Below are 13,203 nucleotides of genomic sequence, written 5' to 3' on the forward strand. Positions count from 1 at the left end.
AATAATTAAAATAGGGGGGGCTCCTGTAACAGTGTAAAAACACTGTAAAATTTAAAAGAGAGGGAAAAGGCCAACGCGGAGCAGCAGTGAGAGAGAGAGAGGAGAGAGAGATGAAAAAAAAAAACTTACTCGCCAGTTCTCCGACACACGCTTGGTCCTCGGCCACTCCTTCACCCTCTAACGGACGACAATCACGTCACCCCGGGCGGATCAGAGGCAGTCCTCCAGCCCCTGGTGGTTGGAACGCCCCGCCGCGTTCTCGGGGAACAGAAGGGTCTCCCCCGCCCCTGGCAGCGGTTCTCCCGCTCCAGGCGGTCGGCAACGAGCCCCTCCCCGTTTCAACAGCTGGTAGGGGACTTCTTTCACCCCTGGCAGCAGCCCTGACCTCTTCAGGCGGTCGGTTAGGAGCCCCTTCTCTCCTTGTGGATGACGGCCGTCCTCCGCTTACTGGTGGCTGGGCTCCTCCATCCCTCGGCAGACGGCCGCGGCTGCTCCATTGGGGTGGATGGTAGCGGCGAGAACTCCACTATGACGTATCCCTCCTCCTTCCCGGGTCTTCAGCACCAGTGTAGAACAGTTCAATGGAAAGGAGGAGGTGAGAACCGGCTTTACATAAATAATATAAATAATAGTTTTAATGATAAACATAACCGAAAGACACATACACACACATGACAGAGCAGCTGCCCATAAATGATCTCTCTCTGTCGCACCACCTTCCGCAGTTGGCCTTTATTCCTCTCTGAGGCTTAATTAGCCTGATAAGGCACATTGAACTCCCCAAATTCACTCCAGCGGCAGCGTGGTCAATATTATTGGTTTCCCTTCTAAATGTCCTGTGAAGGCATTATTTAAGCAGTTTGGAAATCAGTAGTCTACATGTCTTCTCGACAAATTAACCCGTAGCGCACAATTACGAAAAAAAAAAAAAACACATACAAATCCGATCTGACCGTTCAGACTGAGAAGCATTAAGAAAAATCAAATATTCATCGGATTCCGAACCACCAATATATGGGATTTGGATCAGTCTTGTTAAAATCAGATGATTTGTCCTTTTCAGACTACAAAAGTGGTTTATAGTCAGATAGGCCACAACATTTTTTTTTTTTTTTTTTTTTAACAAAGCCAAAGAGATCTAAATGAAAATAAATAATACTATTTTAGAAATGTAAAACTTAAAAGTAACAAACTTAATTGAAAGTCAGTAACTGTAATCTTATTACCCCAAAAATCTATGTAATTCATTAAATATACTTTGAGTATAATTAGATTGCAGTGACAAATTACTTTGTAATCAGATTACACCCAACACTTTTTTCCAGAAAGAAAAAGATTGTATATTTTTATTACAGATATCTGCCAAAGATCATTTTTGTCAACTTTTAGGAGTATGAAAGCATGCAGTAGATTACTTCAAAGCTAATAGATACGTACTAAAAACCACAAAACTAATATTTAGATTTAATTTATCTTCAACAGCAAATTATGGGGGTTCCCCACCATAGTGATCGCCTTCCTTGGGAGTTCCCCTTTTGAAGGGTGGGGGAAGCGATCTGTGAGCCCTCCCTGTGCACCGCCCAAAGGACGGCTGTGGGACTGGGTCTCATGCTGTTCAGCTGTCACAGGAATGCAAACAGGCGTACATTATAATTATGTTAATACAATATCGTAACGTAATTCATGTTTTAAATGTACTCTACGTAAATAATATAATTTTTATACAAAAATATGTGTAACTAAAGTGAAAGTCAGTAACTGTAATCTGATTACAAGAATTTTTAATTAAATGTGTTCCACATCTTTTGACTAATTTGTAAGTCAAGTCAAGACAAGTTTATTTGTATAGCGCCTTTCACAACACACATCGTTTCAAAGCAGCTTTACAGAAGATCAGCATTAACAGACGATAAGACTGTAATGTCTATAAAGTCGATTAATCGTCATTGTGTAATTTAGATAAAATGTGATTTTTAATAGTGTTTAAAAATAATTAAATGATAATTGTATTATAACCCCAGTGAGCAAGCTGTAGGCGACTGAACTACATTACATTATTTAAATACTTTGTAATCAGTTTACACCCAAAACTGGCTACTTGTAACATGTTACGCCAACACTGATACGCTGACTGAAGCTTCAAACATTCACAGTTTAGAGACATTCTGTGCGGTGGGATTAGGGAAATGTTGCATATTGAATTTAATTGGGTTCAGTGATTTCTCTACAGATCAACCTAAAACAAAAATGACTAACATGCTGATATCCTATAGTTCGCTTTTTAATAATTAAAAAGCTACGTATAACTAAGCAGATTCAACAAAAGATCTTTGTAGTGTGCCGACAAAATTGCGGTCGGGTTAAATCCCTCTCCTTTAATTGAAGAAGGCGCACGCCGGAGATCGAGACCTACTGCGAAACCTACTACTGTAAAGGCTTCTCTCATGAATATTAAATAGGAAACGCTGACGTTGCTTAGTAGCCTTCCAATGGTTAAGACTTATCTTGAATATTGTTAATGAAACACTACGCTGCAGTTGAAACTTCCAATAGCGAAGGCATTGCTCATGAATATTAAGAGATTAGCCTTTGCCATAGTAAAATTGCAAATTTTAGCGGTGTAGTTCCGAAGACAAGCTAGAGTGGGCAAATCAGATCCGCAGTGTGTTGCGGTCATTTCTCGCGCGGAGCTCAGACCGGATCACGGGGCGTGGGCTCAGACGGAGCCTTAGCGGATAGATCATTCATTCTACGACTCTAGTAAATTCACAGTAATATATCTGGACATTTCTGAAAAATGAAACGAGTATCGGCAAAGTCCAGTGATGAGACGCTTATAGAAATGGACCAGACTGCTGGGTCCAGCGGCGGTGAGTGTTCGTAAACAAATGTTTTTACACAATTATGAGTGTGTTTTAACTAACATATCGCCTAATGCCCAGTTTAGTGCTTTATTCAGTAGTTTATTTTATTTAAATATTCTTTTTGCTTAGTTTATTTTGGTTAAATTAACAGTAAATTACAAATACGCACATCCGTTCCTTTCACATTGTGCGCGAATGTTTCATTGCGACAAAGTACAAATAATAATTGACGTTGTTAAATACAACTAGGCCCACTGTATAGTAAAAGCTCAATAGAAAGTTCAAAAAGACTTTCGGCACTATTTGATCGATCAGTCAGGACTAAAATGTTCTTCGGTAGCTGATCTATTTTAAGTTACATTACAGCCAGGGAAGTTCAGTGTGGTGGCAAATAACGTCCAAATAATAATAATTAAAATACTTTGTAATATCAATTTTATTGTGAATAGAAACCTGCATTGACATTTTTATTTAATATGAGTTGTTAATCAACTGTGGAACAATGCTGTGTAGTCTGTGGATATAGTCATAAACTCTTATTTGTAGTTAAACATATTATAGCCCCTGGATTTGATTGAGGTACTCAAAAACTTCCCCTTTAAAATCCTTGATTAAGTTTTACTTAAAATGGTCATGTCATTTTTATTATCTCAGTGTACTACTGTCAAGGCAGTTTCTGTTTTAATGAATTCTGCTGCTTAGGAAATTCAAATAGAAATAATACTTTACTAGAAATAAATATAGAACAATACTAGACACTGGCTATATCTGTGGTCAAGCAGTATATACTGTATGTACATAACAGTGCAGTGGGGTAGCCAAGGGTGGGCCATCCAGAATATTAGAGATTATTCTTTGACTTCAAAAATATATTTACAAATATTTTAAATATGCATAAATTCTGATTTATAGAAGTGTGAAAGAACTGTTTGAATGTACCTTTTAGGAGTATGAAAGCATGCAGTAGATTACTTCAAAGCTAATAGAATAGCTCTGTTGTTGGAGGTAAGAAAACTTTGCCCATCCATTATATTTGAGGCCCACCCAAAAGTCATTTTCTGGCTACGCCCTTGCTCCAGTATTCACTAATGGAATCACTGACACAAATATGCAAATTATACTTTTCTTATTTACTTTTCTTATTTGTTTGTATATTGCTGACTTCAGTTGATCTTCAGTTGTCTCAGCATGAACTGATGTGTGTGTGCAACATCAGAGGAGTTCCCTGATAAACTGATAAAGGGCCTTATAAACATCTCTGCCACATTTACATGTCTCAGCTTCGACTTTAGTTTACTTCACTGTGACCACACATTCTTATCTGCAGGCACTTAAATAATAAATGCACTCCTCGCTTTAAGAAACATCTCAAAAGAACCTTGTGAATATCATTTTCTTGACTTTGTAGTTTTGTATCTATGGGGGATTCTTTAGTGTGTTTGACGTGCATAATAACTAACCTCAAAAGAAATAGGTTATAGTCGCCCGTGTTTTGTGTTCACAGTTTCCTGTCTCACTTCCAGTTTGATACACTGTCATAGCTTAATTTGTCTTTTGAAGACTTGTGTTGTGGCAAATGTCATGACAAAATGTAAACACAGTCTGTTTAGGTCTTTGTGAACTCATTTTCTGAATGCCAATCACAACTAAGGCATTGATGGACTGTTTTTTATTATATATTTTTTTTAGGCATATTATTTGGCTTTTTTATGGGACCAGTATATCACATTTATAGTTTTAACAGTAGTTATGATTTGTTATCTTTATATGACAACAGAGATTGTTAATCTGGAAGTGTGTGTAAAGTTTAGGTTTGATAACACACATCATTACATACTTTTATAGACTTTTATGAAGTGTACGAGAGACGCCTAAAAAGAGAATTTAAAGGAACATTTCACTTTAAAGTACACATTGTATTGTCAATCCTAATCCGCATGATTTAAGTTTGAAATCTGTAGTAAATTATGACTAAATCATTTGTAAATAATGTGTCATAAAGCTCTGTGGTCCTCGCACCTGTACAACTGTAGTGTAAAGTTACACTTTGACAGATTGAAACAAGACTACTTATATCTGATGTTTTGTTTATGTTTAGTTTGGAATGTGACATCCAGCATGCTTTTTACTCTTTAGTGCAGATCTGCAGTTCACTGCACTTTATAAGGAACCTTAACTAACATGAGCTTGGCCTGCTGTAAATGTAGTCAGATCTGAAGGGGATCATCTAGTATTCCAACTGTATTTATATGTTGGAGCTGTTCTGGGACTCTGGGAGTTTTTGGGAGTGACAAATGTATTTAGTGGCAAGGCTGACTTGTAATCTGGCAAGGACGTACAACTGCAGACAGGAGAAGATCAAATAATGTCAGTCTGACCAGATAATTGAAGTCACTCTCCTCCTCTATAAGATTACATTATGTACAGAGAAGGAGATTGACTTCAATTAAGATGTCAACAGTTAAGAATAAAAATACAACTTTTAAGACACAGGTTTAAAGTTTTAGTTTTTTTTCTAAACTGTTTTGGGCCATTTGGGACACCCCAACTGCTGTCAGCTTCTCAGATATGTGTCAAAATTTTGCTGATTTCTCAAAAAAATAAAATAAAAAGCTTTTATTAATAAAATGTTATGTTATAAAATATTGTTAGTACTAATTACAAATATTTGTACATTTTAATTATTGTGATGTTGTAACAATTTGTTTTTATTAGTCATTTCAATGTATTATTATTATCAATATGTTATATTATAGCATATTACTGTTGTTCTATTATAAATAATTACTATTATATGTTATTTTGGTAACATTATTTTAGGGATCATAAATTAGACAGAACTTCATGACTTATAATTACACTTGTAAGTGACTAGTTATGGACTAGTTTGGCATTATAAATTATGTATTAAGACTTTATTGGCTGATTTCTTGTTCTTGCTTTATAGCCCCTTTACATTTGCTTTTGTCATAATTAATTAATTAGCTAAAAACAAAACATCAATAGCTAGTATGATGTAAGTGACATCCTTTGTAGGTCTTCAGTACTCTGTGTGAATGTGTGGCTTATAGATATAAAATACATGTAGAATACAAATAGTATTAGGTTAGGGTTAGGTGCAGGAATAGGGGTTGGGGTTGGGGTTGGGGTTGGTGTAGGGTGTTTGTGGGACTCTAAATAAACACTGCAGTGATGCCCTTATACTGTCTGGTAGTATTAAATTAGGGGTGCAAATAGCATCAGTATTGGTATATTTTCATAAGTTCATGTAAAGACGCTATTAGGCAAGGGTAAGAAATCAGTGAACAAAGGCCTAATAAATACCTTATAATTCTGAACACGTCCGTAACTAGTCCCTTACAAGTCCAATTATTAGTCATTAATAACTGTTTAATTTCTGATTTCTAAATTACGATTATTTTTATTTGAATTGTAGTAATGTTATAATAATTTGTTTAAATTAGTCATTTTAATTATTAATTTGTATTAATTATATGTTATTTATATTTTATATTACTTTATATTATGACTTTATTATTACTAAAAGGCCGCAACAGTGCCCTCCCACTTTTTCAGCTGTCTGGGTTCTGGATAGGGATGTACTGATCTGATACCTGGATCGGTATCGGCTCTGATACTGATGTTTTTAGATGGATGTGGTATCGGTCCAACGAGCCCGATCCAAATCCGTTACTGTGTGTTAGTCATGTTCGTTACAGTCAAGCTCCAAAAAGGACATAAAAGAACCATAAAAACACAATTAAAGTAGTTTATATGACTCGTGCATTTTATTCAAAACCACTTGAAGAATATATAAAATGCATGCGCAGTTCCAGCACGTTAGTGAATGGTGCTGCTCTGTTTACACACACTCGTGGCAATTTTTAGCCTTCACAGCAGTGTGCAATATTTGAGCACTACTCACGAACAGCATCTCTGATGTAGATACTCAATAGTTCATTTCACTTATAATATGCATTTAGAAAGACACCGGAGGTGCTTTTTTTTTTTTTTTTTTTTTACCAGAATTTGAATAAGAACCAAATGAAACTACTGTGAACTTGCCTACAAACAGACACATACTGAACTTCCTGGAGAGTTCAGAATGTCAAAATAAAAGCATGAGGGTTTTAAAGTTAGGTGCACGATTGAAATATGTTACTATTGTATTTAAAATTCTACAAGTCAATAATGATAATAATAATAATTTATTATTTTAGTTATAGAGCCAAATAATGGATGTGTAGTTAAAGGTTTGTTTCTTTACATATAATTAGCATCACTCAGTGAGGAAAAATCAACACTAGTATCGGATCGTATCGGCCGATAATGAGATTTCAGACATCGGAATCGGATCAGAAGAGAAAAAGTGGTATCGGTGCATCCCTAGTTCTGGAAGTATTTTTCCTATTCATATCTTCGAAAGACTTTTCATAAAATCCTTCATAAAAGAGTTGTGAGCCATGAACCAAACCAACCAGCTCCGAGGTGAATCACAACATCACAAACTTTGTTTTGATTATTTTAAATGAAAAGTTGTTAAAAGCATTTGAAAATCGGACATAAAGACAAAGGTACAAGACTGTGCACTTTCCGTCATTTATGAGGGGACAAACCACAATCCCATGAAGCATCGCGAGAAATGAGTGATGATTATAAAAAGTGATGGGAATATATAAAACTATTGATTTTAGGTTGTTAAATATAAGTATAGAAACAATATATATTTAAGTTTATTACAAAATATTCCAATATGTACAAATATGTACAAATATATATATATATAGTTTACATAATTCACAGTGCATCATGGGAGTGGGTAATCGCTCCAAAGCAAGTTTTGCTGGTTTCGTTTGCTGCGGTTCTCTGATTTGGTGAAAATTGCTCTGCTGTTCCATGGGTAATGTAGTGTCTTTGACAATAAATCCGCTATCAAACATGACTTTTAAACAATGACGTTGAAATAACACAGACAGGTGGCTTCAACGGAAGCAGATACCATCAATGAACATCTTCATAGCTCATTGTAGGTCTGCCATTAAAGATTTAGATAGTTATCGTTGAAAATCAATTAGTCTATGGGATAAATGAATTTTGTCTTCCGAAAGCAGACTGTTGCAATCTATTACTATTATTAGTAATTTTTATTATAATTATGCTATAATATTTTTTTAATATTAGTAATCATAATTATTACTTCTTATTAATGTTGTGTTACTATTACTAATGAATAATTATGTTATTATAATTAGTTTTAATTCATTATTTTAGTATTTTTTAAATATGTTGTGTTTTAATAATTATAATAAATAATTTATTAGTACTTTTAATGAACTATTTTTATTAATAAAATGCTAATAAGTTGCTATTAGAAAACACATCTTCAAGATTTTAGAGGTTTTAGAGGGTTTTATCTGTAAATCATCACATTATAATCTTTGTCCAAACATCTGTTAAATATTTTAAAAAGAGCAGATTTACAATCATACATAAAATAAAATTACATAAACGTCTCAAAAACATCTGTTAACTGTATCTGTTTCCTTTTCTACTCAAGTGTGTGTTCATTCATTGATGCTGATGAATATTTTCTTTGTTGTTGTTTATTGTGATAATTCCAGCATATCTTTTTGGACAATGGCCTTCAGTTGCAACCAAGAGACCTTCATCCATAAAAGTGTGACTAAGTGAAAAACAGTTGTGTTGTGTGTACAGTTTATCTCAGAATCTAACTCACATTGATTTCACAATTGCTCACTTTTGCAGCTAGAAAAGGGATGAATTTGCAAAGTAATTTCAAATATAGAAAAGTCATGCATTCATCTATACATTTATCACTCATTTAATCTGTGTTTTTCTTTTCCAGAGGAAAACAATGGTTTCCATACCAGTTCTCTCGTGGATAAGGAATCTTTTCAACTTGAAAACGCTGGGGTAAAAACATTTTAACACATTTTAAACAAAGGACTTCAAGTTCAGTCATGAAACTCTACACAGCACAAGCCGATAGGTCATTTACACTTGCAATCCGATCCATGTACTTTTGTTTTTGTTTTGTTTCCAAATTAAAAAACAAAATACAAATTATGCTTTGAATTTTTTTTTTTCATTTATAAAGAAATAGGCAAAAAAGAGAAACACAACTAGCGTACTCCCTCTTTGACTAGCTTTTATATTGCTCATTTGTTTGCAGGTAAGCCGGTTTCACTGAACCGTGCTTTGAATTTTCTCACTGAAACCCTCCTCCTCCTTAGCAGCACAGGTCTAGATCTGCTTCAGCAGCAGTATAAGCAGATCTAGTCTGCTAAGTCCCAACCTACTAACTTGTCAAATCAATTAAAATACCTTAAAATTATTCAGTGTTGTCATGACTGAACTGTGATGTGATCCACCTATAAATTGCAGTATTTTAGAATAATGTTAATGTTTAAGGGGGATTAAACTACAGTGGCCCAGAGGTTCACAACACAATGAAATTTACAAGCAAACAAACTTTCACAACACAAAGAAATTAAACCACAACTCAAAGAAATTAAAACACAATGATATTTACAAAGCAAACAAAAGTTTATAACACAAAGACTTTAAGCCACAACTCATAGAAATTAAATCACAACAAAAATAAATTAAGCTAAAACACAAAGATTAAGAAAGGACTCATGAATCGGGTGTTTTATTTTGACATAGCAACCAATATTTTGTTATGTTGCCTGAAAGCAACATCATACCGTAGAGTTGATTACAGTACTCAAATTTACAATGCACAAATGTCTTTGCCAAAATGTATTTAGGTAAATTAAAGCTGCACTATGTAACTTTGTGCTCTCTAGCGACATCTGTGGTTGAAACTTAAAGTTGCAAGCGCTTTGTGGTCGTGTTTCGCCACTGCTCTTCTGGCAGATGAATCTCATGATTTGAATTTACCTGGACATCGGCTGTGTTTGATAATGACTAGAGATATTCAGAGCCGGAGTCATAACATGCTATTTTCAATAAACAATACAAATTTTAATCTGAAATATTACTTGCTTAGATGAAGATAAACACCACTTGTATTAAAATATTTTGATGAATTAATTTTTAACTTAAATTGCTTTTCTGACACCACACTCAAGCACTTTCACACAACCTCAATCACTACCAGTGTATTTTAATATTATTTTTCAACTGTTTTATCTACTATTAATGTTTGTATTGTACTACAATTATCTATTAAAGAGGTGAAACTCGCGATATGACTGATACGAGTTCAATGGAAAATTTTATTATTTTTATATTATATTGTTCAGCCTCAGTTGATAATGCAATTGAACTGTAATATTGCAATATATGTCTATGCACTGCACACAATAACACCGTAAACTAAAACATAAAATATGCGTTATTAAACATGAAAATAATATGCTTAAATTTGCAATATCACACTTATAAGAAATCGATTTCAGATGTCATGAATATAAGCAAATATGTTTTTGTAACTTCACTGGACAACGTAGATACATCCGAGATCAGTTAACAAACACACATGTTCGATTGATGCAAGTAAGTGAGTGGTCACCGTGGCCATGAAGACTGGCAACGGCAGGGTAATGGCCTCCTTGGCCAAGAGCACTGTCATAGGAATGGCCTCCGTGGCCTGGAACGCTGGCAGCGATTGGGGAATGACCACCGTGGCGAACACTGGCGGGAATGCTGGCAGCAACTGGGAAATGGGAGTGCAGACTCCCCGCACTCTTCAAGGTAATCTACAAAGTCCCAAAAGCCCAAATGCCCCAGCTTCTCCATCTCCCCCCAACTGAGATACTGATCGAGGCCGAAGATGGAAAAAGGAAGAAGCCCATTGTGCCTCTGCTGGGTTCAGTAATAGCTGGATTGTTCTGTCACGAAACAGGGTTTTTAAAGGAAGGACCCAATTGCAGATGGCATCAATTAGCTTTTTATTTCAAATACAAAACAAACATAACATAAAAATCCCACAAGGGTGAAAACGGCATTAACAAAACCACCATTAAGAAAAACACACGAAGATCAGACAGGGAAGAAAACCAACCAATGAGTGAAAACAATCCAGCACAGGACAGCAAACACAAGGAGCTAATAAAGGGAGACAAAATCAAACTGGTTATAACAGGGAACAGGTGAAACCAAGGAGGCGGGATGTGACACAACACTGAGAGACATGTGGCAATACAGAACTAAACAAAGCTACACGGTCTCACAGACAGAACACCCGAATGACACAAGCGCATATTACCAAGAGACAATGGCAACGTGTTCATGCTAAACAACAGACAAGACGGGACATTTGTGCGAGGGCTCGGCCACAGATAAACAGGCAATCAAGACCGGAATGTCCAAACCCCAGCACAACATGACAACGGATCACGACCCTGACACGCAAAGCGAGTGCAACACGAAGCACGACCAAGATCATGAGAGACAAATACAAAACAATTGACATGAGCGCATGCCACAAGATGACATAAGAGCAATGTACTCGTGCCAATAACTAACAAGACAAGAGAATGCATAACAATGCCAAAAGGGCGAGCCATGTATTCTCACTTAGACTAGACAAGACACAAAACAAGGATGTCAGAACTCAGCCACAAATCGACAAAACACAATCAACATGGCTGAACTCTGACAAATCGCTCTCATTATACGTAATTAATGACGCTGTCTAAACTGGAAGCATTAATTGTGGTGCATTGCGATGTACCTTTAGTTAACGGATGTCACAGTCAAGTTCTGCGACTTTACTATCCAATCCATATGAAATAAAATGCTTTTACTTAGACAGCCTCAAGTCATCCATTCAAGACCTCAAGTGTGTCATTAGTGGCATCTAGTGTAAACATGGTGTTAGAGATTTGAACAAATCTGATCTCTTATCCAGCCTGATCTCATGAACATTACACAGGGAATTTTTTGCAAAATAACAGTACGTGGTTCATTACATGCATCACGTCATTTCTGAGGTGAAATATCCACTTTGTGGTGCTAAAAGCGATTAAATCTACTCCCAAACAAATAAGGATTTTAAGGATAATGCTCCATCGAGTTAAAAAACAAACAAAAAAACAGACCTCCCTACCCTAAACCTTAAACCTAAACCTAACCAATAGTGTCATAAGAAGCAAATGTGAGATGAAAAACACAATTGCTGAAGCAACCACATCATTTTGTGCTGATTCTATGACTGAGTCACGTGTCGTCTCGCGTGCTCTTCAGGACTCGTGCCCCATTCATTTGCATTGCAAGTGCAACGCTCCATAAGCTGAGCTGCTGCTCTATTTGATCACACTCGAACAAGCTTGTAAATGTAGTTGATTATTTAATGTAAATGTAAAAATATATCACCCTACAAGTCATGGCCTATATTAAGTAGGGAAGGAATAGTGTTTATGAACTGATAATCTACCGTGATTTGTATGAAAGTGAATTAAAGTCATTCTTGTTGTAGCGCCTCTAGTGTTCATTTCACCAGGAAACTTCTGTGATACATAGAATGAGCCATGTAAAAATCATTGTAGGTATAGTAACGTGATTCTATGAGACAAGGTTCAACAAATCCATAAATGTAATTATTAAATATCAGCGTGTAACTCAACCTTCACCGTCTGTGATGCAGACATGAATGATACCTCAAATCATGCCTTGCTGAGGAGAGATGTGCTATTATTTTCATAAGCAGGTGTCACAGAGCATGTTAAATGGGTTTATTACATAAGTTAATTGCGAGTTATTGAAAAACTCCTGCATTGTTCAAGATTAACAGATGCACTCACTTACTAGAATGGTTTTCAAAGAAATGATTTATATCTGATCTGCTGCGATCAGACAAACTGTGTTGTCACACGTCAATGTTTTGTATGTTTATGATGTCACTTCATATGATTCACATAACGCAGTGAGACATTCACAGTGGATGGAAACTCACACACGTTCCCTCATACCCACACAAACACACACAGATACACTCTGTTAGCTCATATTGCAGCTCAACTTTCAGCCATGCATGATCATTTAGTTTGCATATGAAAAATATTTCCAAGGTTTCCAAGGTCCTTCCATTTCTGTTTTGTTCATCTTTGTTTTGGTTTACATTGTTTTGTTCGTTGTGGTGTGATGATTATCAGTTAACATGAAACTTTGTTTCTTTGTGTGAGTTGAGAAACAGAAACAGACCCTAAAATGCAAATTGATTTGTCATGTTTTCCTGAAGTCACTGTGTGACTTCCTTTCTTCTTTGGACCAGCAGAACAGAGGTTTAGCTGAATGTCTAAGTTACTCTTTCCCATACAATGAAAGTAAATGCTGACTGATTCTATCAAGC

General features: G+C 35.8%; 1 protein-coding gene across 1 annotated transcript in view; it reads left to right on the forward strand.

Moving 5' to 3' along the window:
* The first annotated feature begins 2,676 nt into the window (after positions 1-2,676).
* The window catches only part of LOC127637995 (anoctamin-5-like), a 65,454-nt gene continuing 54,927 nt past the window's right edge, over positions 2,677-13,203 (forward strand). The window contains exons 1-2 of the mRNA XM_052119352.1: positions 2,677-2,870; positions 8,731-8,798. Of these exons, the coding sequence (XP_051975312.1) occupies positions 2,798-2,870; positions 8,731-8,798 (141 nt within the window). The 5' untranslated portion in view covers positions 2,677-2,797. The remainder of the gene's footprint in view (positions 2,871-8,730; positions 8,799-13,203) is intronic.

This window comes from Xyrauchen texanus, chromosome 46, assembly GCF_025860055.1.
Source record: "Xyrauchen texanus isolate HMW12.3.18 chromosome 46, RBS_HiC_50CHRs, whole genome shotgun sequence".
Lineage (NCBI taxonomy): Eukaryota > Metazoa > Chordata > Actinopteri > Cypriniformes > Catostomidae > Xyrauchen > Xyrauchen texanus.